The sequence below is a fragment of the Ruditapes philippinarum genome, unplaced genomic scaffold, assembly GCF_026571515.1.
Source record: "Ruditapes philippinarum isolate M1 unplaced genomic scaffold, ASM2657151v2 ctg3452_1_1_1_1, whole genome shotgun sequence".
Classification (NCBI taxonomy): Eukaryota; Metazoa; Mollusca; class Bivalvia; order Venerida; family Veneridae; genus Ruditapes; species Ruditapes philippinarum.
In genome coordinates, this window is record NW_026864458.1 from 144733 (window position 1) to 170966 (window position 26234).

The 26234-nt window shown below is 34.1% G+C and overlaps 2 protein-coding genes and 1 long non-coding RNA gene across 4 annotated transcripts in view; 2 read left to right on the plus strand and 1 right to left on the minus strand.

Annotated features, from left to right (window-relative positions):
- Positions 1–19331, plus strand: part of LOC132725675 (uncharacterized) — a 33276-nt gene extending 13945 nt beyond the window's left edge. Inside the window, exon 4 of the long non-coding RNA XR_009625097.1 lies at positions 17950–19331. This is a non-coding gene — a long non-coding RNA (uncharacterized LOC132725675). The remainder of the gene's footprint in view (positions 1–17949) is intronic.
- Positions 811–24339, minus strand: LOC132725673 (uncharacterized). 2 transcript variants are annotated; one of them, XR_009625095.1, is made up of 3 exons: positions 8885–9636; positions 2401–2540; positions 811–1848 (listed from the first exon to the last, which is right to left on the minus strand). XR_009625095.1 is itself a non-coding variant. In XM_060710849.1 (3 exons), exons 1-3 carry the CDS (start codon positions 24203–24205, stop codon positions 1466–1468), a joined length of 783 nt encoding a protein of 260 aa, XP_060566832.1. In that variant the 5' UTR covers positions 24206–24339; the 3' UTR covers positions 811–1465. The 2 variants fall into 2 exon arrangements, 1 of the variants encoding a protein (XP_060566832.1); XM_060710849.1 differs by lacking the exons at positions 2401–2540; positions 8885–9636 and adding exons at positions 21784–21924; positions 23947–24339.
- LOC132725674 (uncharacterized) lies at positions 13068–17473 on the plus strand. The gene is made up of 3 exons (XM_060710850.1): positions 13068–13489; positions 16234–16374; positions 16737–17473. The coding sequence occupies exons 1-3, from the start codon at positions 13249–13251 to the stop codon at positions 17114–17116; spliced, it is 762 nt and encodes a 253-aa protein (XP_060566833.1). The 5' UTR covers positions 13068–13248; the 3' UTR covers positions 17117–17473.
- Positions 24340–26234: the final 1895 nt, after the last annotated feature.

Below are 26234 nucleotides of genomic sequence, written 5' to 3' on the forward strand. Positions count from 1 at the left end.
AGCTTATCAACAACCATAAGGGTTTTTGTAAGCTCCAGAACAACCGTTCGCCAGAGGCTTTTTTATGGGAAATCTTACATACTTCTTAAGAAAGAGCAAACATGAATTTTAAAATGTTAAAATAATGGTATCTGAGAAATGTAAGATGCTTGTTACCTGAATAAAGTAGCGATAACTGTGAAATTATTCGTCATAAAAGAAGTCAAAACACTGTAGTATTTGACTTCCATATAAAATACTAATTCACTATAACTGTACTCATCATTGCCAAAAAGCAACAGATGAAAAAGATGGTTCAGGTAATTGACCAATGTGTATTTGTGAAGAACATCAAAATAAAAAAGCTTTTAAGAAAAACAAATAAAAGCATACTGTGCCTTTAAAACGTTATTTTTAAACCTCGGGGGGATCAATACCCCACAATCCCCTCTATACCCCCAAAGAGAATTTTACATTATACTGAAGCTCCGCTCTTAATGTGCGACTACTTAAATAGTTGACATTTTTAGTACTGCCTGTACGGACTACTACTTAAAGCCGCATCTATACCTAGTCAAATTTCTTATGTGTCACATTTAGCTAAATAAATGGCCTTTTCAACATATTACCAGGCACATTTTTTACTGAAATGTCTTACTAAGATTTCCCAGAATTTATACCTTTGTCTATGCTAAGACTATCATATTTCTTAAAAATGTGTAAATAAAAAACGGGAAAAATATGCATTTAGCTAAAAACAACGGAGTTAATGAAAGGTGTACATTCTTTTAAAATAAATGGAAAATTTGAGAAAAAATATTTTAAGCTTAACAGTAGATACAAATTCTTTATTTGGTGATTTATTTGGTGAAAGTTCTTCACTTACTAATCAAGATCATTTAAATCCCTATTGATTCTACTATAATTCAGGGCACATGTTTGTGTCTATTTAATGCCTTGCTTTTTTGTTTACCATTGGCTTTGACTACAATATATTATTTAAAACATAATGAACTTTAATTTTCTATGACCCCAAAGTGCGGTCGTTTGCCTGGTGTTAAAAAATGCATATGTACCTGTTTAACGCACTTTGGGGTCGAAATTGGACCCCAAAGTGCGTAACGCACTATGGGGTCCGACCCCAAAGTACGTAACGCACTTTGGGGTCCAACCCCAAAGTGCGTTTGACCCCAAAGTGCGGTGTGACACCGCTATCGCCTTAATCTGTACATGTGCTAATTTGCATACATAGCGTCAAATATTGGCCTAATTGTTATTGTCTAATCGTTTGATATATGTGAATGCAAAGCCTAACGATGCCCTTCTCTGAATCACAACAAGTACCCCACATCACCACCCTGTTATTACGGTGATATCACCGTGATAAAAGGTATCTTTTTAAAGGTATTAAAATACATGTGTAACTTTGCAAAGCTTTGCTATGTACAAGGCATTTATAAAACATGTATGTATGCGCTTGATAACGTTATGATTTATAGGGCAGTTCTGCATTGTTGGGCACATATCGCTGCTCGTAAGCTGGTGGAAATCCATATTGTTCATCCGAGGTTCTCATATATCCGCTGTCCATATTTCCTTGGACAAGGCATTGACCTTGAGCTGTATAATGTACCGCAGATTCATTCAATGTGCCCGGGGAATAAGAACATAAATCTTTCACATAGAGAGGCGCGCACACGAGTATACTAAGGCAGCCTGCAACACCACACAGGAAATAAGCGTAATTAAGCTTGGCGTCAACTTGGTCAATTTCCATTTCTGATGTTTCAATTTTACCCAAGTCTTTAAATAACTCAAATGTATCTGTTTTGACTTTGAAAACGACCAAACCAATCACCACCAATGTACCTGAAATGATAATAATTCTATAAAAATATTCGCTAAAAGACGTTATGTCTTAATATGTGGCACTTAAATACCGAAATTTGAGTACGCAACTACCTGCAAAATATGTGGAACATTTGATGATATATGGGAAAATGCAATACGTTATAATATTCAATTCTACTCTACTAGTATCACCAACGTCTAACAAAATAATTATATGCACATGAACACATCAGTGGATATTTCGAATTCCAAATTTCACCACTTTCGTGGTTAATGTTGAATACTAGTCAAGTCGATGCTAGTGTACGTGCATTGACGGTAGCTTGAACTTACTAGTAGTCCGTCCATGTAACATTTTCAATTTTTGCCGTTTTTGGCATTGGTAAGGGACTATTTTTTCTACCAATTGCACATGAAATTGGTAACAAGAATATTAATACATATGAAACTAGTTTTATGACTCCAATCAAAGTTTTCTCCGGAATTTGACGGAAAGAGTCGAGAGGCCGGGAGTGATTATTATTGACTTCGTTTGTTCTAAACTACATGTTTATACTAATTATCAATTACCTGAGACCAGTAGAATCAGGACGTTGGCTATCATAAACTTCTTGTTATGTTGATAGAAAACGTGGTCAGTGACAATAACATAGACACGACTAGTCCAATAAGTCCGAGGGTTTCCGCAGCCTGTACCATGTTGAACCACACTAGTAAATAAAATTTAAAAATGTCAGGAATGTTATCAAAACAAAATATGATCATTATTACTGGACACACACAAAATTATTGGATTTGATTTCAAAAAAACCTGATATTATATGTTCTTTATATACAATGACACCACGAAAATCCACACTCATTAAAATATTAATTTCATGCTTTTTGATAGATTTTTGGGATTTTCTGTGAAAAATTTAGTTTTACTATTAGTTTTAATATCAAAATATGATTTTTTTCTTTTGATATATTCTCAAAGGTTGCCTCTGACGAACTTAGTATTTTGCCCGAGGAATGAATATAACAAAATTGGTTATCATCGAGTGAGCTTCTGAGATAATAATCTAACGAGTGAACCTTTCGTTAAATATGCAGAAATTATGAGTCATCATAGAATCAAATTTAATTTAAAGTGTATTGATTACAAATCGCAACCTTTTCGGGCCCCCTCCCTTGAAATTTAGTAAGGTGGTTGGTTTTTTTTGGGGAATCGACATTGGTAATTACTCAACCCTAAATCAAAGCATAAAAATTGAGTTTAAAATTTAACCCGGGTTTTCCAAAAATTTTTTTGTTCATAAAACCCCAGTTAAAAAACTAGTAATTTTTACTTTCCCCGTTAAAACGCCTTTCGAATTAAGGTCAATTTCAGGTCCCCAGTTTTTTTTGTGAAGGAGGGGTTTAAGTAGGGGGAAAATAAAAAAAATTTATGGAAACCCAAATTTGGCAAAGGGATTGGCAGTTTGAAGTTTATTAGGAAAAAAGAAAGCAATTTCCCTGATATTTTTTACCCAACCCAAACCCGACCAAATGGTACTTTTGGGCTTTAAACAAAATAAAAAAGGGAAAAATCAAAAGAGTTGCCAAATTACTGGGGGAGAAAATGTGGCGAAGAAAAAAAAAAGAAAAAGGGCAAAAAATGATGGATGTTGGGGAGTGGAGAGAAAAGGATGGCAACGGACTTTGGTTTTTTTTTGGGTTTTTGGGTGCGAGGTTCCCCGCCCCAGTCAGTTGGGAAAGGGTTTTTTGCAAATTTGGGGGTGACTTTGGGCCCGAAAAAGAAGGCAGCAATCAAGAAATGGGGCCCAAACAGCGAGAAAAATCTTTCTGGGTTGGTGAAGAGGAAAACGGTTAAATAGCTGGAAAAACCCCCCCCCCAATGGCCCGGGGATTGATCACCAATGTGGCCCCCCTCCTGAGGTGGGGAGCTGGGGCGAAAAACATGATGACGGATGGCCTTGGCTGAGGACATTTTATGGTGTTTTTGCAGTTATTCCCATTTTGTATGTAAGTAACTTGTAATCTGGACCTACCAGTGACTGCTGGGAAAGGACGGCTGACAACCAAGAATAGAATGGTGACGTCTGGAGAGGACAGATGGCATTCGGGAAAAGACTGAAACCAGGTGTGAAGGGTTGGCATCCCAACACACGGTTCCCTGTGAAGGAACACCATACCAAGCTACAGAACAGAATAAAGAGCAATACCCCCAGGGTCTTCCGAGAGGGGGGGAGGATGAGAGGACCCATTGAGCAGGATAAACGGTAACAACTCGGCTAATCCAACGGACTTTGACTGGAACAACGGGCAGAAACCAAGTGTCATTGTGGGAAAGTTTGCAAGAACTTAAAAGGTCTGAAGATTACACCAGGCAAGAACTAAGTGTGGATCTGGGAAGCAGCAAAGGGAACGCACAGTTAACACTGATGAGACGATGGAGGACCACGCCAGGAAGCACACCACGTGTGCAGGACCTCTTACCTAATAAAGCTCTCGTAAACATGAGGAGGGCAGGGAAATCAAAACCAGGAAAAAACATCACCCCTGCCAGCAGAGGAAAAAAAGTTACAAGGGCCCACCAAGATGATGGAGATGGGGATTTTGTGAAGCCCTGACAAATCTTGGAAACCATTCGGGAGAGTACGGGGAAAGATTCGGCATTGTAACTATTGTATATGCGTGGCAGATCGATTGAGTTGTAACACCAAACCAGAAAGGAAATCAGGGAAACATGAAGATAAAGACGTCAAAGAAATACAAACATCAGACCAAAAAAATATGTAAAAAGCATATAAAAGAGCAAATGGGGAAAAAAGAAAAGGTTGAATGAGTTAAGTCAATCTGAGGGAAAGAAAAAACAATTAAAAAGAGCAGAAAGAATCAGAAAAGCAAGGAGAGAAAGAGGGAAGAAGAGAGCAATGTTTGTTGCCAACCCCTACAAGTTTACCAAATCAACACTGGACGGAACAAAGGCGGGATCAGTAAAAAGCACAAAAGAGGAAGTGGAAAAACATCTATCAGAGACACACAGCGACGAAAGGCAGTGGGAACATCTAGGCAACTGTGATAGGATAGAAAAAGTACCAGAACCAGAAATACCAATGAACACTAAGGAACCATCATGGAAAGAAGTGTCAGATGTAGTGAAGAAAGCCAGGTCTGCATCATCACCAGGACCAAACGGCATCCCGTACAAGGTATATAAGAAGTGCCCAAAAATTTTGAAACACCTGTGGAGGATACTGAAAGTAGTTTGGAGGAAAGGGAAGATACCATCATGTTGGCAGAAAGCAGAGGGTTGTTTTATTCCAAAAGAAGAAAAATCGGAGGACATCACACAATTTCGGACAATTTCCTCCTCAATGTAGAAGGAAAGATCTTTTTCTCTATTATGGCTAGAAGGATGACATCATATATGACAGATAACAACTATGTAGACACTTCAGTACAGAAGGGCGGAATACCAGGATTCTCAGGATGTATTGAACATACGTGCATCATTTCACAACTTATTCAGGAGGCCAAAGTGAACAAGAAAGATCTTACAGTAGTATGGCTAGATTTGGCCAATGCTTATGGCACTGTTCCTCACATGCTGATACAGGAGTCATTAGATCATTACCATATTCCCGACCACTTTAAGAAAGTGATAAGAAGTTTATCTCAGTGGGATTCAGCTGCGATTTACAACAAGCACATTTACAACAACATGGCAGAAACTACAAAAAGGAATAGTTACAGGATGTACCATCTCAGTTATCTTGTTTGTCATGGGAATGAATATGATTATTAAATCTGGAGAGAGAGAAACTAGAGGCCCAAAAACATCAACTGACATCAGGCAACCACCAAAATAGAGGGTTCATGGACGATTTAACCATCACTACAGAAACCCATGTCCAAGCTAGATGGGTATTAAAGGCATTGGAAGAGACAGTAACATGGGCAAGGATGTCTTTCAAGCCAAAGAAGTCTAGAGCTCTAATAATAAGGAAAGGGAAGAGAGCACACCAAGTCGAACTGAAGGTGCAAGGAGAAGTCATTCCATCAATAATTGACAATCCCATCAAGTGCTTAGGAAAATGGTATGATGACTCTTTAAGTGACAAAAACAATATCAAAGAGAATTGAACAACAGGTTTCAGAGGGAATGAGGAACATCGACAAGACAGGTTTACCAGGGAAATTAAAGGCATGGATATACCAACATGGACTCCTTCCAAGGATATCATGGCCACTTATGCTGTACGAAATTACATTGACAACAGTTGAGAAGCTTGAAAGAACCATCAACAGACATCTTAGGAAATGGTTAGGTGTCCCTCCAAGTTTTTACAACTGTAGGACTGTACAGCAGAACCCGCAAAGTTGCAGCTACCCTTTACATCTCTAGTGGAAGAATTTTAAAGTTAGTAAAAGCCGACCTTGTGATGACACTGAAAGAATCTAGGAGATGATAAAGGTAAGAATCAGCAGGTGTCCAGGTAAGAACAGGACGAAAATGGTCAGCATTTCAAAAGCAGTTCAGAGGCAGAGAGTAGATTGAGGATAAAGATGATTGTAGGAAAAAGTGGCAGTAGGCGAAGGGGGCCTTTTGGTACATCAAAAAGTTGCTACTGGAAGAAAACGCTGAAGCACCCAAGAAGACGAAGTCTTGTCAAAAGAGAGATAAAATCTAGAGAAGAGAAAACAGACAAACAAAGACAGTAGAATTAGGGAGCCAAGGCGCTTGTCGAGATGGGAATTGGAACAAACGATCCCTAACATGGTCAGATATTTGGCGATATCCGCAATACCAACTGCAGTTCCTTCTGAGATCAGTGTATGATGTGTTACCGACACCTTCAAATCTGCACAGGTGGAAACTTTCAGAAACACCAGATTGTCCCTTGTGCGGAAACAGAGGAACTCTACAACATGTTCTTTCAGGGTGCAATATCGCTCTTACACAGGGGAGATATACATGGCGACACAACCAAGTACTCCGAGAACTCGCTGAAGTGATAGAGAAAACAGAGGAAAGATGCAAAACACATTAGAAACAAACCTATGAAGATCCAGTTTGTGAAGGAGGGTGAAGTAGGCCAGGAAAGTAAAAAGATCATATCAGGAATCCTAAATCAGGCAAGGGATTGGCAGTTAGAAGTTGATCTAGGAAAGAAGATGCAATTTCCTGATATTGTACCAACCAACCTAAGACCAGACATGGTACTTTGGTCTACAAGCAGTAAAAAGGTAATAATCATAGAGTTGACAGTTCCCTGGGAGGAGAGATGTGGCGAAGCAAATGAAAGAAAGAGGGCAAAATATGATGGACTGTTGGCAGAGTGCAGAGATATAGGATGGCAGACATGGAACTTTCCTGTTGAGGTTGGCTGCAGAGGCTTCCCTGCACAGTCAGTGTGGAGAATGTTTTCTGCAGTGGGAGTGACTGGCCAGAATAGAAGAGCAGCAATCAAGAAACTGGGCCAAGCAGCAGAGAAAGCATCTTGCTGGATATGGATGAAGAGAGACAGTAGTAGCTGGAAACCCACCACCAATGCGCAGTGATTGATCACCACTGTGGACCCCCCATCCTGAGAGTGTACCGAGCTAGGGGTCGAAACACATGATGACGGATGGCCTCGGCTGAGGACATTGATGGTGTTTGCAGTTATTCCACCAGTACTGTATGTAAGTAAATTTAGTGGAGACAGACAGAAGCTGTTTACTGCATGATAAGCCTCCAGAAAAAATTTAAAGAGAACTTCAAGTTATTTCACATTTATTATACTTTAATTGTTAAAATAAGCAGTTGTTATTAGCAAAAAATACATCTTTCATATTTCAGATATTTGTGAATTATTTGATGTTTTTGTCTGTTGTTTTATTTTGGGATTTGTTTTATGTAGAAATTAAGGATATTACATAATGGTGAATAAAAAAGTTAAGGGTTAAAAAACTAATGAATATATTAAAAATGAAATATTCAAATGAAATATTTTTTTTTTATAAAATTAAAAGAGATGTTTCCATCTCTACGGTCAGCTCTCAACATAGAATTTTTCTTTCATTGAAAACACATGAAAACTGCATTAAAAGAATAAAATGTTGCGGAACAAAATATAATGCTACTACTTTAATAACAAAACAAAACATATTTATTCATACAGACATTCTTATTCCAATTTATGGATGCTCAAAAAGGCAAAACACAGAAAACACAATGTCATTACTTTGATTCCTAAATACTAATTGTGAAGAAGGGATGCATGGACAAAAGCTATAAAAACATTGGGCTAAGAAAAATAAATACTTGGCAATCAACGAATAATTCTTTGTATGCATTTTACGTTTCATACTGTGACCAATTGTTTTTGCTTCATGATCTTTACTATGTTTTTATAACATAATTAATTATTAAGTAACTGTCTAATAATTTCTCCATTCCAAGAAGTAAATTAATTGTTTGCAAAAAATTGAAGTTAAGCCTTATATTTTTTACAGGCTTTTCTACAGAAGTCGAAATATTTTAAATGACTGGGTTGTGCATTTTAGAATTTAAAGACTATCTGAATAATTTGGATAGATGTGAACACAAATACATATTGTATATGTATTTAAGCCAGTCTGTTTTCATTTTTTTCTGTATTCTGATATTTTTGATAATATTGGTAGTTTTGAATTGTATATATGAAACTGAGTTTATGCCTGAGGTTAAAAATAAATAAAAGATGATTTAAAACAAATCAATGACAATTTAGGTTGCATGGATTTGATCTATCAGTTAATCGTTTTGTCTGCAGAAATGGATAGTTCATCAAAGTAAAAAACTAAATATACAGACATAAACTATAAAGAGTAAAGTCATTTTGAGCATGTGTAGACTTTTTAGGCTATTAGCAGACAGCTTTTAACCTGTGGTTAGTAATGATATGCAGCGTTCTATTTTTAGTAATTTTGAAAGGGGTCTATTATGCTATTTTCGTGTCTGTGCAATATCTCGAACGAAAATATCTCAGAATCTAGCTATGGCACGTCAATATATTCTGACAAGATAAAACTATACACTTACTTGGATCATTTGTTCTGGAGAAACATAGACATGCACCGGTGTTTAGAAATTTTGATTTTGCACATCCACAATGTTGCCAGAGACCAGCATGATAACCAGTTTCTGTTGTCTGCCCTTCTACATGTTCTGTAACTGTTAATTCTACAGAAATCCATCGTGGTAAAGAAAATCCAACTATATGAATAACTAGCACAACAAGTAAAATAATTGTTGCAGATTTAAGACTGCTAGAACTAGAAGAGAGAGCTCTAATTGCCATTGTTTATCTAGAATCCACACACATTCCTAGACTATGATTAAATCTCCACTGAACAACGTTCTGTTTCAGGCTTCATATTGATCTACGAAGAAAACGCTCGTGTACATGCCAGTACGTTCACTGATAAACCGCATGTTCTTTTCATCTTGTAAACATAACCCAATATCCGATGGGAATTTAGAGACTTCATACTTATATACGCTCGTTTTAACAAAAATATCATTGTTACCTTACTTAGCAGTAACCGTTAACAATAAGTCGTTCCTTTAATAGCTCTTTACACAAATTACTGTTCAATAGTCACTTTTATTGGAATAGAGATTAAAATAGAATTAAAAAAAGAAGAAGAAATAAAAACGATGAAAAGTCTGAAATAATGAAACCACGATGGTGCTGAAAACTCCATGTAATTTCGTGATTTCCTTATGGTTCTTCCGACTTTTCACCATCGTTGTTATTTCGATTTTTTTCACCATCGTACTATCGTATATTTTCCATTTTTAACCATTGTGGTTTCCTTATTTCGACTTTTCAGCAATTCGTTGTTTTCGCGATGGCCATAACGGGACACCGTCGAAGTACTTTAATTTGATTAAATGTATTTGCTAGCTTGAAAAATAGTTCAAAATACATTTTAAATTCGTTTAAAATACATTTTAAATTCGTTTTGTAACCAAAAAGCAGTTTTCTTATTCTACGGCAGCAATTACATGTGATAGTAACACATTAACTTCCATTTATTATATTCCCATTTAATAAAGTACCATTACATTTATATTTTCACAACTTAATAATAATAATAATAATCATCATCATCATCATCGCCATCATCATCATCATCATCGTCATCATCATCACAACATATCTTATATCATTCCCTGCGGTCTGGAGACCGCAGGGTATTGGTACGCGTTTAACTTTTGAGGCATGGAGGAGCACGTGACCTGTTTTCGGTACATGGAGGAGCATGTGATCTGTAAACCGTACATGATTGGTTAATTGACCTTTTCGAAATCCTAGCTAAATACCGTTTGCCGGTACGTTACGGATTTACCTGTAGGGAATTAGTCCGAATTACCCCTAATTAAGAACAAAAACTTTTACGTGATTTTTCTAATTTTCTATAATTATTTTACCGTTTATTGGTGGAAAAACTTGAATGATGTGTTTGAAAATTATCAATGTTTCTTTAATATCTATCTCAAATTTTACAAACAATAAATTGTTTATACTGAAAATCTACAAAGTTAAAATATTCGTAGTGGCATCTGCCATAATAAATAGAGATATTTTCTGCGTAAACTTGTGTGTTTACTTTATTTATTTTTTTGCTCGGAATTATTCATAAAATGGTAGGCCTATTTAATCATTTTCTTAAAAAGAAATAATTGTTTTATGTTCGACCTTCTCCGGTCTTCAACGGTCATCAGTTTCCAAAGACCTAGCTTCTTCTATATTGATCGTTTATTCAATTGTCAACTATATTCTTGATACAAACGTTTATTTATCCCCCCCCCCCAAAAAAAAAAAAAAAAAAAAAATAATAATAATGTTGAAAATAGTTAAATGAAATATCTTTATATCATTAAAATGTTCAACGCAGGAAACCATTTTACTTGTTACGTTTATTTTTTATGTACAGTACAACGCTGAAATAAACAAATTCATATCCAAAAGAATACTAATATGTGGTTTATAATATATGACGTCATACCCATTACGAAATTATATAGAATACACATAAAGAATAAATAATTGAAGCGATAACTACACATTCAAAATGATATAGAACAAACATTTCTGATATCACGCCCGATAAACAGTAATGTTATTGCCTATAGCAAGGTTTTCATTTTGTCAATATACTTTCTGCAATCAACAAAAAGCCATTGATTATCTGTGCAATTCCCATGCAGTTATATAATTTTCAACATGTGGGGAAAACAGATAAGGATATCGGTAGTTTGTCATTCCAGTCAGTTCCTTGATTTTAACATCACTCATCACATTGTAGATTATATAGATCTAACCCGTTTCTTTCTGTCTGCTATACAGAAATATAAACTTTGTAAAAATTAACGCGCTAACTTTATTTAAAAAATGTGCGAACCCCCTAAATAGCATGTACGTCATCAGAAAGCTAATATTATAGCACTAGGCTCCACCACTTCTACGCTTAACATTACTAAAAATCTTTGCTACAACTGACAATAACTTTGTTTTTATGAATGGATTGTTTTCACACTTGGACACAAAAATGTTAAGTAGAAAATCAAGCTGAACTTCACCTGCAGGAATATGCATAATGGTATTTTTACTATTTTATTGATTGCTATAATTGGCTACAAATTGGTTTTGCAGGAATGAATTGTCTTAATAATTGGACACAACAATCTTTGGGACAAGTCCCTTATGAAGACTAAACTGAAAATCGACTCAGAAATAACATAACCTTGATCTGAAGGGTCATATCATTTTATTTTTTGTATGCTAAATTGGCAAAAAAAAAACAACCTTTGTAATTTATATAAGAATTGTCTTTATACATTGATATAACAACCCTAAGGACAAGGCCTTTCTAGTTTGATGAAACTTGGCGTTTATTCAATCTTGGCCTTTATGGTCAAATTATTGAATTTTTCTAACTTTGTTAATTATTTAGGGATTTCGTTCATACTTGAACAAACCAACGCTAGTGACCAAACCAACAGATTGAAAAATTATTGAAATATGACATTTACTTTTAAATGACCTATCAAAGTGAAATCATCTTTTTAGCTTAAAGTGTTATTATTTGATATTTTCTGTCGGATTTGATTCATACTGGGGATCGCACCAAACATGTAAGATTAAATCCATGGTCAAGTTAAAGAATTTAGCTTGACATATGTAATTTAGCTTGACATGTGTAGATTAAATTGTTATTGCATTCTTACTTATCATGTCATTATATTTATTTCTGTGATAAAGTGCATGCCTGATAAATTTAGTTCAACTTTATCAGGCACCTCATCAATACATATTGAAATAAAACGAAGAGAATATTTTACCTATTTTACTAGTTTGAAAATATTTAATAAACTGATAAACCTATAATCGAATTCATTTTTTATTTTAAATTTTCACTCACATCTGACTAAAACATTCGGAACTATTTCTTAAAGATACATGTATGACCCTTTGTAAATAACTACGCACGGCATGAACTAGAGAGGTTCTTGACAGGTTTGTTTCATTTGAAATTTAAAGAAAGAATCACATATTAAAATTGCAAACATGAAAAATAGAATATCAAACAAGTGTCTGATATTATAAAATTTATCAGGCTCGACACGAAGAAAATGAATGTCTCGGCATAGCCTCGTCTTTCTTTATTTCTTAGCCTTGCCTGATAAATTTTGTAATATCAGACCATAGGGTGATATTTATTTAAGAATTTAACTGGCACTTGGACATAAAGACATTTATGAAGAAACCGAAATGTTGAATTATCTTTTTTTTTGACATTGATCTTAAAATTGTGACCTTCATTGAACGCCGCCTTTCCTTGTTGATCATATTTTTGATCATATTGGTCAAATGATTAAGTTTGCTGAAATTGAGATAACTAGCTGTTATTTATTTACAGATTATAAGCATTATATTACGAAATGATTTATACTCGTATTTCTACCATTTTATATGTTTATCTCATAAATACTAGTATTTATCTTTTATATAATATGAACAAGCGATCAACAAAATAAGTCGTCCCACGATCTTCCCAACAAAATCGAATGGAATTCAGAAAACAGGATCTTGAAAATCTCGATTCTTCATATTTTTACAAAACAAACAGTGTGTATTTGTTTACAAACTACACTGGTGATGATAGAATTCATATGGTGTGTTGGTATATAAGTTTTACTCTCTGGTATACAAGCTTCTACTTCACATAAACATCGGAGTTGATAGATAAGTGCAAAACAGCAACCTGATTTCAGTGATCCTGGATACATTCCAAATGTTAGCAGTGTTTATTTTCAGAAAATGCAAAATGCGTGGTTGAGTAATAGTGGCGCTGTGGGTTAACTGATTCTTTTTTGCCAGAACTAATACGTAAAAAATGGCGAATAATACATTTTCTTCCAGTTCTGTGAGTCTGAAAATCGGCTTTTTAATTTTGTTAGTTGTTACGATAGTTCACATAATTGGATTTTCTATACCAAGATGGATTACACTGGAAATAAATTTTAGGCAGCGCTACCCCGAATCTGCATACCACGGCGGTCTCTGGCAACACTGCGGATGTGCTTCCGTTATAAGGTCTGGTGTGTGCCTTTGTGTCTCAAGGACAAATGATCCAGGTAAATATTTCTCGAACAAATCAATTAAACTTTTAAAAATGTAGTTATTGACATAATGCTAATTTTTTCCTTTGTCAGTTTGAGTTGAATTAGATATATATTTCGAAAGTCAAAATATGTCGACGCGCCAAAGCTAGATTCTGAGATATTTTCGTTCTGGGCCAGAACACAGGTGGCAGTATCAGTGTTTGGACACCCACCCCTATATGCCCCTGGACCCCAACTACAACCCTGAAAAAAATAATTCAACACTAATTAAGGCTTACTATAAGGTACCAAATACAAAACCACCGATGAAATTATATATATAAAAAAAAATTTTCCACTATCAAAATTATAGTTATAGAAAGGTGAAAAGCCTACTATATGTTCATTTGCCAAACAATGTGGAACACGGGAAATCGTCGTTTCGGCGACTGAGGCGCATTCCGGCGGGATTTCGCTGCATCATTCATTAACATCAATAAAAAGAACGAGAATTCCACAGCTAATCTGATTCAAGTCCAACGAATATCACTATCATTCCGATTTTTTTCTGTTTCACGGTATTTTTTGAATTGTCGTAGCCATTTTGCAGTCTGATACCTGGGTTGAAATACGCGATCTGATTGGACGAGCCAAATTGGACGTCCAATCAGATCGCGTATAACACACAGGTATCAGAATCCAAAATGGCAACGACAAGTTAAAAATTACCGTGAAATAGAAAAATTCGATGTAATATTGATATTCGTTGGACTTGAATTAAGTAAGCTGTGGAATTCAAGTTCTTTTTATTGATGTAAATGAATGATGCAGCAAAATGCCTTCGGAATGCGCCTCAGTCGCCGAAACGACGATTTTCCGTGTTCCACATTGTTTGGCAAATGAACATATAGTAGGCTTTTCACCTTTCTATAACTATAATTTTGATAGTGGAAAATTTTTTTTTCATATAATTTCATCGGTGGTTTTGTATTTGGTACCTTATAGTAAGCATTAGAGTGTTGAATTATTTTTTTTCAGGGTTGTAGTAGGGGTCCAGGGGCAAATAGGGGTGGGGTGTCCAAACACTGATACTGCCACCTGTGGGCCAGAATCTCACTTCTTTGTAGAGTCGAGATATTGCCCAGGCACAAAATAGCACAATATCTCGTCGCGCAGTACAATTTATTTGGACTAATATTTCGAAAGAATGACTTTTGCGGATTGACCAATAACTAATAAGACATATTTAGGATATTATATAAAAACTGCATAAAATGTAAAAGAACTGCCCCACCTTTTTTATCAACTAACAGCCTAACCGATGAATTCTGAAAACAATTCATAGGAAATTCATGTGCGTCGTGGGTTCTTGATTATATTCATTTAAAGTAGGATATTGGAAATAATTATGGCAAAACGTTAACATTTATAAGCAAACGGTTCCTAATCGAGCAAATAAAAAGATAAAAAAGTTTTTGTTTTCACGATACACTGTGTAATTTATAAAATGTAAAATATTTGGATTATTTCTGTTAGAACCGCCCAATATTTCATAACGGACACACAAAAGGATTATTCTAAAACAGCGTATATATACATATATAATTGTACTTTCCGGTAGCTGATGGAATAATAAAAGTACAATGTAGCTGGTTTAATAAGCTATCAAACCAATGAAAGAGAATACTGCACTTGTGCCCGGCTCTTGTAAATGTCAGATAAACCTGACATTTAACTACATGTAAATGAATTCCAGAAGTTAAGATATTCATAGTATAAATAATTTTATTTAAGAGAAGCCACATATTTTGTAAATCGGTAGGCAAATTATTCAAATAATTTTTTTTGATTTTCTGTTATATATATTTTGTTTGTGGTAGATTAACTTGCTTTTGTATGGTAGCTCAACTTTCTCTTGAATTATACAAACATTAAATAAATACAATTCGATGTTTTACTCAAATATAGCTCGCAACCATTCGTATGTAAGGATTTTAAGGGTGGGTATTTAACGAAAAATCTAATGTATACAACGTCATGAATTTTAAAAAGTTCCATTCAAATATGATGTTTTTCTTTTCATAAAAATTATCAATCAAGTTTTCGTATGTACGTTCAACACTGTTATCAGGGCATTTTCCACATGATCACTTTGTCATAGTTATGGTGGCTGATTTGGTGCGCTTTTGTGCGTCTCGTTGGCGCTAGCGACAACAGGACAACGTGACAAACGGCGCGTTGTCGCGCTGTCGTCTTGTCGTCCTGTCTCTAGCGCGGCACGCAATGTCGCGATGTCACATTGTCACTCGGTTCAAATTGAAGGACTGGCTTATAAACCAAACGACAGGGCGACATCGAGACAATGCGCCGCAAGACAACGCGCCGTTTGGCGTGCCGCGATAGAGACAGGACGACAAGACGACAGTGCGACAATGCACCGTTTGGCGCTTTGACATGTTGTCGTAAGCGACAGGACGACAAGACGACAGTGCAACAACGTGCCGTTTGGCGCTTTGTTGTGTTGTCGCTAGCGCCAACTAGACGCACAAAAGCGTTCCAAATCAGCCACCATACATAGTTGTGTTTGACACACTTTTACCCAAGGACTTGGATTAGGAAAACGCACCGTTCAATTCATAATCGGTGAAACATTTTGGTGATCCATATAAGGTTGATCCTTTACTCAATTTATAATCCCAATAGGGTTGATAAGGTTTAATTGTACATGTATATATTTGTTCTCAAGTTTTATATATTATAATTTCATATCATAACAGGATGGTTTAAGATTGTACAAACTACAGAAACACTTGGTCTCATTGGTCTGGTTTTATCGGTGTTTATATCTGCAATCATGCTGTTCTACAAACAAAACAAACGACACAAGACTCTTAACATCTGCTGTATGATACTGTCAGGTAAATTATCTCATAAATGTTTTATAAAATGTGTATATTATATATAAGTCAATATAATAGGACAAATATATCAGAACCAACCCAATGTTAAATATCAATACATGTTTCGCTTTATTAAAAGTTTTTGGTTTTATTCTGATTCATGCTTGTGCTCGAAACAATAACAAATTAGGATACCAAAAGTATTAAGCTAGTATCCTTTTAATGATCTGAAAGGAGAATTAAAAGATCGAAATATTAAACCATAAACAACTATAACTTTCTATGTTAAAATTTGTATTGGCCGATTCTACCATGTCAAACATATATTTGATTTCTAATTTAATTAGATATATTGATTAAACATTCAATATTTCTTTCAGGTTTGTTGATTTTCATTGGTGTGATCTGGTTTGGGATCAAGTCTAGGGAACCTTTGGACGCATTTACCAGATCTTCCAGCCATTTCTATGAGGAAATTCCCGTGGGAAAATTAAGTTATGCTTATATTCTCTGCATTATTGCGGGATTTCTCTGTATATTTGTGTGCACGCCTCTCTTTTTCTACGACTTGTACTCGCACAGACCACCACCACCTGAAACACAAGTTTATTATACACTTCAAGGTCAAATTCATGTTCCTCAGCACGGAAATACATTTGGTGGTCAACAACCGTTACTGATACAGGCGCAGTACGGACCACCGCCCGCGTATGAACAGTACTACCAGTCTGACAACAGTGGACTACCGTATAAATCGTAACCATTTTTCTACATTTTCAGAGTCGTTTGTTATATATGAGCATATTTTAACTCTTTGAAAGAAAGACATTTGCCTCAGTAAAAAAGACAGTAATAAAGTATTGTTGTAGTTGACAAGTTATCATATCGTTCCCGCTTCTAATAGTCATAGCAACAAGGCTTCAAAAGGGACGCGAATAGTATATACATTTAATCACCTATAGAACAAAAAAAAAAGAGAATTGTTAAGAGAATATTGATCAAAGTAATGAAATTATAATTATTTATTATAACTCCAAAGTTTTCTCCATTATGTTGTGTATTATTTAACATAAATTAATATGTATTTATTGGCTGTTATAATAAACGTAGATTGTTCTTTGATCTTTACACCTAGAAATCACACAATTTTGTACAAAATGCGAAAAACTTTAATCAGGATTTTTTTTTTATAGTATTTCATATTTTGTTGTAGTTTAGGTGTACAAAACTTTCGTGCTTAGAGGTCTACCTTTCGGTACAGGGATCATAAAGCTTTGAGGCCTAATTGTAGTGCAATCTGTATTTTTTTTATAAAATTAGTACTTGCTAAGAATCGGATTCAGATAAGCCTGGGCCACAATCTGCAATAAATGTATGTTTAAACTAATAAATCAAGTCTTTGTAAGGGACGAAGACCGGGTAACATAATAAACTAGTTCAGCAAAATTATTGCAGCAATTTTCACCTGATTGTTTTGCTTATAAATCCAAAATTTTCAAAGTATTGCTAGAATACAATTTTCGAATTTTAAGATTTTTGAGTATATTGGGACATTTTAACTCTCGACAAAGCATTTCTTTAGGGGGTAAACAGGTCCGAGTGACGTCATTCAAAATGATTCTCGATTCTACCCAACGCCCACATACAACAGGGAATATGACTGCAGTAATGGCAAGCCAAACAGTAAATGCTCGTATGAAACAAATATAAAAATATCTTTAAAAAAATAACGCTTAAATGAAAAGCGCGCAATTTTTTTTATGAAACACAAAAAAGTAAGTTTGTCAATGAATTTATTTCTTTATACATTTTTGGAAGATTTTTTTGTTGTGATACAGAATTTTTTTTTAATACTTAAAGACCCTGTAACTCATTTTTATGGTTTTATTTCATAAATATAATGATCAAATGAAGATTTATCAATATTGTAAGTTCAAAAAACATTATTTGTAAAGATATAACCGGATTAAAATTTCATGTTAATAAAGGGAGGTAATTAGAAATTTAATTTCTTTAATGCCTTAGTCAAATGTTTCAATAAGAAATGAATGCATATATTTTAATGAGCACACATATTTGCAGTACATATTTAACATATTCTTCGATGTTTGAAATTTGTTTTAGAAGCATAATCATACACACATATAAAATTCACAAAAGTGAGGCCGCCCGGTTAGCTCAATAAGGTGAGCGTTGGACTGTGAAACAGGCGACCCGGGTTCGATTCCCGGACAGTGCAGGATCCTTTGATCCTTTCTACGGTCGTTCACGCTATACCTCTGATCTGGCATGAACAGAAGTTTCAGTTCCTTTCGAAAGTGAAGGCAACTTGTACTGGTAAACTGCTTGACAACCTGCTCAGGAACGATGCAGTGGTTGAACTGTGCTCTGGTGAATTCAATGTGGCTTACTGCAGTGATTTGGAGCGGAAACTATCGACACCACCACCAATACAGGTTACAACCATAATTACATTATACAGGACCTAATTATATGGTTCATCTTATAGACATTCTTGTCGTTGGCTATATGCAGATGCAACAGATGACATAGAGGGATCTTTCATGTCGTATAATGTACACACGTGTATTTTAATAATATACATGATATAAAGTTTTTATATCTCATCTCTTTACTAATGTTACATGCATTAAACATGTAGGATACATTTCATTTGTTTATTTAAACATATAAACGCTTTAAGATAGCATTGTTTCTTGTTGTGTTTTATTTGTTGTTTTTTATAATTGAATATAAGAGAGACAAAGAAGTTTATGTCATATGTATTCAATATTGTATCTAAAAAACCTCTTACATGGTGTACATGATTCAAACGTTAAGGTATCTTTCAATGACATATGTAGAGAGAATTTGGACATTCCTTTGAGAAGCTATTTCGGCCAATGATTTAATTTGCTTGACAAAGTTGAAGCCATGCTTCTTCGGTTAGAAGAAATAAATGAAAAAGATAGAGATTTGATTGTTGTTGTTGATGTTATTGGTTGCTTTAATCTGAAGTAATATAATTGTTTCAAGCTAGCTTATGGAATGTTAATGAATTTACTTAAAAGGTCCCATGAAAAAGATGGTTTTTACTTGAATCTGGACGTTTTCTATACTACGTGTGAATGCAAAACTATTGTCTGTACAAGATAGTAACGATCTTATTTGACTTTTATTTACTAGATGTCAGTTAATATCTAATACTCGAAATCTGGTTTGCGTAAAATGGAGATGAAAGACCTAATTGGAGAACCACAAATATACAGTACAGGTGGTGATCATTTTAAAGAAAGTATCAATATACATAGGTAAAGTCTGAAATTATTATTATAATAGAATTGCAGTATTTCACATGAATCTTAACACACTTACTTGTGTAAATCGGCTAAATTTAATCAGTCTAGTAAATCGAGTTTTTTTTAAATATAATTTCAAACACTTAATTGGTTAGTATTTCTATAGTAAGTTTTTACTTGGTTTAAACATATTTTATTTAGAATATTTGTACATGTGTAAATAATAACATAGCAATAATTATAGATTTTGGCCGAAAGCAGAAGCTTATAGAAGCCATTATCTACTTAATTTTTACTTAATTAAAGTGGTCGAATGACCGCGCCGTTCTTGACCCATTTTATTTTGTAAACGCTTACTAATAAACAATAATAACCTATACGTGATGTATTGCCTATTTCTATGTGAATCAAGTGACATCGTATGATTCAATATTCGTCACAAATATAATGTTCTTTTACATCAAAGTATTCCTAGAAGCATTAACAGTTGAATTTAACTCGGACACAATTCCAATATTACCAGAAGTCGAACGATACTAGCAATTCACTATTATAATACAAACACAGAAGAACACGCATCATTTTGTCAATATACAAATATTTTATTTATATACGACGAACAGAGTTATTCACACATGCATCGGAGATCGATTGTCCATATTTGATCGAATCATGACGTCGGGCTTGGAATCAACGTTCTGTATATACACAAACTCCTAAAAAAAACATTCTGCGTTTGTTTATATTTTTATGCATTTTCACAAAAGATAGATCTATAGAAAGAAATTCAGTAAGTGTAATTATTAACTCAGCGAAACAACTCACGAGAATACCATACTCTTGGACTATCTACATAATGTACACAGTCCTACGCATTAACCCAAGATTTCCAGTTTTCCCAGTAGGTATCGCATCCACACCGCTATCGCCTTAATCCGTACATGTGCTAATTTGCATACATAGCGTCAAATATTGGCCTAATTGTTTATTGTCTAATCGTTTGATATATGTGGATGCAAAGCCTAACGATGCCCTTCTCTGAATCACAACAAGTACCCCACGGCACCACCCTGTAATTACGGTGATATCACCGTGATAAAAGGTATCTTTTCAAAGGTATTAAAATACATGTGTAACTTTGCAAAGCTTTGCTATGTACAAGGCATTTATAAAACGTGTATGTATGCGCTTGAGAACGTTATGATTTATAGGGCAGTTCTGCATTGTTCGGCACATAACGCTGCTCGTAAGCTGGTGGAAATCCATATTGTTCATCCGAGGTTCTCATATATCCGCTGTCCATATTTCCTTGGACAAGGCATTGACCTTGAGCTGTATAATGTACCGCAGATTCATTCAATGTGTCCGGGGAATAAGAACATAAATCTTTCACATAGAGAGGCGCGCACACGAGTATACTAAGGCAGCCTGCAACACCACACAGGAAATAAGCGTAATTAAGCTTGGCGTCAACTTGGTCAATTTCCATTTCTGATGTTTCAATTTTACCCAAGTCTTTAAATAACTCAAATGTATCCGTTTTTGACTTTGAAAACGACCAAACCAATCACCACAATGTACCTGAAATGATAATAATTCTATAAAAAATATTCGCTAAAAGACGTTATGTCTTTATGTGGCACTTAAATACCGAAATTTGAGTACGCAACTACCTGCAAAAATATGTGGAACATTTGATGATATATGGGAAAATGCAATACGTTAATATTCAATTCTACTCTACTAGTATCACCAACGTCTAACAAACTAATTATATGCACATGAACACATCAGTGGATATTTCGAATTCCAAATTTCACCACTTTCGTGGTTAATGTTGAATACTAGTCAAGTCGATGCTAGTGTACGTGCATTGACGGAAGCTTGAACTTACTAGTACCGTCCATGTAACATTTTCAATTTTGCCGTTTTTGGCATTCGTAAGGGACTATTTTTTCTACCAATTGCACATGAAATTGGTAACAAGAATATTAATACATATGAAACTAGTTTTATGACTCCAATAAAAGTTTTCTCCGGAATTTGACGGAAAGAGTCGAGAGGCCGGGAGTGATTATTATTGACTCCGTTTGTTCTAAACTACATGTTTATACTTATTATAAATTACCTGAGACCAGTAGAATAAGGACGTTGGCTATCATAAACTTCTTGTTCTGTTGATAGAACAACGTGGTCAGTGACAATAACATAGACACGACTAGTCCAATAAGTCCGAGGGTTTCCGCAGCCTGTACCATGTTGAACCACACTAGTAAAGAAAATAAAAAAAGTCAGGAATGTTATCAAAACAAAATATGATCATTATACTGGACACACAAATTAGTGGATTTGATTTCAAAAACCTGATATTATATGTACGTTATATACAATGACACCACGAAAATCCACACTCATAAAAAATATAATTTCATGCTTTTTGATAGATTATTGGGATTTCTGTGAAAAATTTTAGTTTTACTGTAATAAATATCAAAATATGATTTTTTTTCTTTTGATATATTCTCAAAGGTTGCCTCTGACGAACTTAGTATTTTGCCCGAGGAATGAATATAAACAAAATGGTTATCATCGAGTGAGCTTCTGAGATAATAAGCAGATAATAATGTAACGAGTGAACCTCTCGTTAAATATGCAGAGATTATGAGTCATCATAGAATCAATCAATGTAAAGTGTATTGATTACAAATTGAAACCTTTACGCCTCCTCCGTTGAGCTTTAGATAATTAGAGTGGTTGGTTATTGGTAATCGACATTGGTAATTACTCACGATAACTCAATGCATAATATTGAGTTAAAGTTAACCTGGCGTTCCAAAATTCATTTTGTTCATAAAACCTAGTCCAAATAATTGTACTGCGCGTAAGACGCTTTGCAAAATCTAAGGTCAATTTCAGGTCACTCATGTTTTATTTAGTGGAGGCAGACAGAAGCTGTTTACTGCACGATAAGCCTCCAGAACAAATTTAAAGAGATGTTATTTCACATTTATTATACTTTAATTATTAAAATAAGCAGTTGTTATTAGCAAAAAATACATCTAACATATTTCAGATATTTGTGAATTATTTGATTTTTTTCTGTTGTTTTATTTTGGGATTTGTTTTATGTAGAAATTAAGGATATTACATAATGGTGAATAAAAAAGTTAAGGGTTAAAAAACTAATGAATATATTAAAAATGAAATTTTCAAATGAAATATTTTTTTTTTATAAAATTAAAAGAGATGTTTCCATCTCTACGGTGAGCTCTCAACATAGAATTTTTCTTTCATTGAAAACACATGAAAACTGCATTAAAAGAATAAAATGTTGCGGAACAAAATATAATGCTACTACTTTAATAACAAAACAAAACATATTTATTCATACAGACATTCTTATTCCAATTTATGGATGCTCAAAAAGGCAAACACAGAAAACACAATGTCATTACTTTGATTCCTAAATACTAATTGTGAAGAAGGGATGCATGGACAAAAGCTATAAAAACATTGGGCTAAGAAAAATAAATACTTGGCAATCAACGAATAATTCTTTGTATGCATTTTACGTTTCATACTGTGACCAATTGTTTTTGCTTCATGATCTTTACTATGTTTTATAACATAATTAATTATTAAGTAACTGTCTAATAATTTCTCCATTCCAAGAAGAAAATTAATTGTTTGCAAAAAATTGAAGTTAAGCCTTATATTTTTACAGGCTTTTCTACAGAAGTCGAAATATTTTAAATGACTGGGTTATGCATTTTAGAATTTAAAGACTATCTGAATAATTTGGATAGATGTGAACACAAATACATATTGTATATGTATTTAAGCCAGTCTGTTTTCATTTTTTTCTGTATTCTGATATTTTTGATAATATTGGTAGTTTTGAATTGTATATATGAAACTGAGTTTATGCCTGAGGTTAAAAATAAATAAAAGATGATTTAAAACAAATCAATGACAATTTAGGTTGTATGGATTTGATCTATCAGTTAATCGTTTTGTCTGCAGAAATGGATAGTTCATCAAAGTAAAAAACTAAATATACAGACATAAACTATAAAGAGTAAAGTCATTTTGAGCATGTGTAGACTTTTTAGGCTATTAGCAGACAGCTTTTAACCTGTGGTTAGTAATGATATGCAGCGTTCTATTTTTAGTAATTTTGAAGGGGTTATTATGCTATTTTCGTGTTCTGTGCAATATCTCGAACGAAAATATCTCAGAATCTAGCTATGGCACGTCAATATATTCTGACAAGATAAAACTATACACTTACTTGGATCATTTGTTCTGGAGAAACATAGACATGCACCGGTGTTTAGAAATTTTGATTTTGCACATCCACAATGTTGCCAGAGACCAGCATGATAACCAGTTTCTGTTGTCTCCCCTTCTACATGTTCTGTAACTGTTAATTCTACAGAAATCCATCGTGGTAAAGAAAATCCAACTATATGAATAACTAGCACAACAAGTAAAATAATTGTTGCAGATTTAAGACTGCTAGAACTAGAAGAGAGAGCTCTAATTGCCATTGTTTATCTAGAATCCACACACATTCCTAGACTATGATTAAATCTCCACTGAACAACGTTCTGTTTCAGGCTTCATATTGATCTACGAAGAAAACGCTCGTGTACATGCCAGTACGTCCACTGATAAACCGCATGTTCTTTTCATCTTGTAAACATAACCCAATATCCGATGGGAATTTAGAGACTTCATATTTATATACGCTCGTTTTAACAAAAATGTCATTGTTACCTTACTTAGCAGTAACCGTTAACAATAAGTCGTTCCTTTAATAGCTCTTTACACAAATTACTGTTCAATAGTCACTTTTATTGGAATAGAGATTAAAATAGAATTAAAAAAAGAAGAAGAAATAAAAACGATGAAAAGTCTGAAAATAATGAAACCACGATGGTGCTGAAAACTCCATGTAATTTCGTGATTTCCTTATGGTTCTTCCGACTTTTTTACCATCGTTGTTATTTCGATTTTTTTCACCATCGTACTATCGTATATTTTCCATTTTTAACATTGTGGTTTCCTTATTATTCGACTTTTCAGCAATTCGTTGTTTTCGCGATGGCCATAACGGGACACCGTCGAAGTACTTTTAATTTGATTAAATGTATTTGCTAGCTTGAAAAATAGTTCAAAAACATTTTAAATTCGTTTTAAAATACATTTTAAATTCGTTTTTGTAACCAAAAAGCAGTTTTTTTTATTCTATGGCAGCAATTACATTGATAGTAACACATTAACTTCTATTATTATATTCCCATTTAATAAAGTACCATTACATTTATATTTCACAACTTAATAATAATAATAATAATATAATCATCATCATCATCGCCATCATCATCATCATCATCGTCATCATCATCACAACATATCTTATATCATTCCCTGCGGTCTGGAGACCGCAGGGTATTGGTACGCGTTTAACTTTTGAGGCATGGAGGAGCAGTGACCTGTTTTCGGTACATGGAGGAGCATGTGATCTGTAAACCGTACATGATTGGTTAATTGACCTTTTCGAAAGCCTAGCTAAATACCGTTTGCCGGTACGTTTACGGATTTACCTGTAGGGAATTAGTCCGAATTACCCCTAATTAAGAACAAAAACTTTTACGTGATTTTTTCTAATTTTCTATAATTATTTTACCGTTTATTGGTGGAAAAACTTGAATGATGTGTTTGAAAATTATCAATGTTTCTTTAATATCTATCTCAATTTTACAAACAATAAATTGTTTATACTGAAAATCTACAAAGTTAAAAATATTCGTAGTGGCATCTGCCATAATAAATAGAGATATTTTTCTGCGTAAACTTGTGTGTTTACTTTACTTTATTTTTTTTTGCTCGGAATTATTCATAAAATGGTAGGCCTATTTAATCATTTTCTTAAAAAGAAATAATTGTTTTATTTTCGACCTTCTCCGGTCTTCAACGGTCATCAGTTTCCAAAGACCTAGCTTCTTCTATATTGATCGTTTATTCAGTTGTCAACTATATTCTTGATACAAACGTTTATTTATTCCCCCCCCCCCCAAAAAAAAATAATAATAATAATGTTGAAAATAGTTAAATGAAATATCTTTATATCATTAAAATGTTCAACGCAGGAAACCATTTTACTTGTTACGTTTATTTTTTATGTACAGTACAACGCTGAAATAAACAAATTCATATCCGCTGAAATAAACAAATTCATATCCAAAAGAATACTAATATGTGGTTTATAATATATGACGTCATACCCATTACGAAATTATATAGAATACACATAAAGAATAAATAATTGAAGCGATAACTAACATTCAAAATGATATAGAACAAACATTTCTGATATCACGCCCGATAAACAGTAATGTTATTGCCTATAGCAAGGTTTTCATTTTGTCAATATACTTTCTGCAATCAACAAAAAGCCATTGATTATCTGTGCAATTCCCATGCAGTTATATAATTTTCAACATGTGGGGAAAACAGATAAGGATATCGGTAGTTTGTCATTCCAGTCAGTTCCTTGATTTTAACATCACTCAT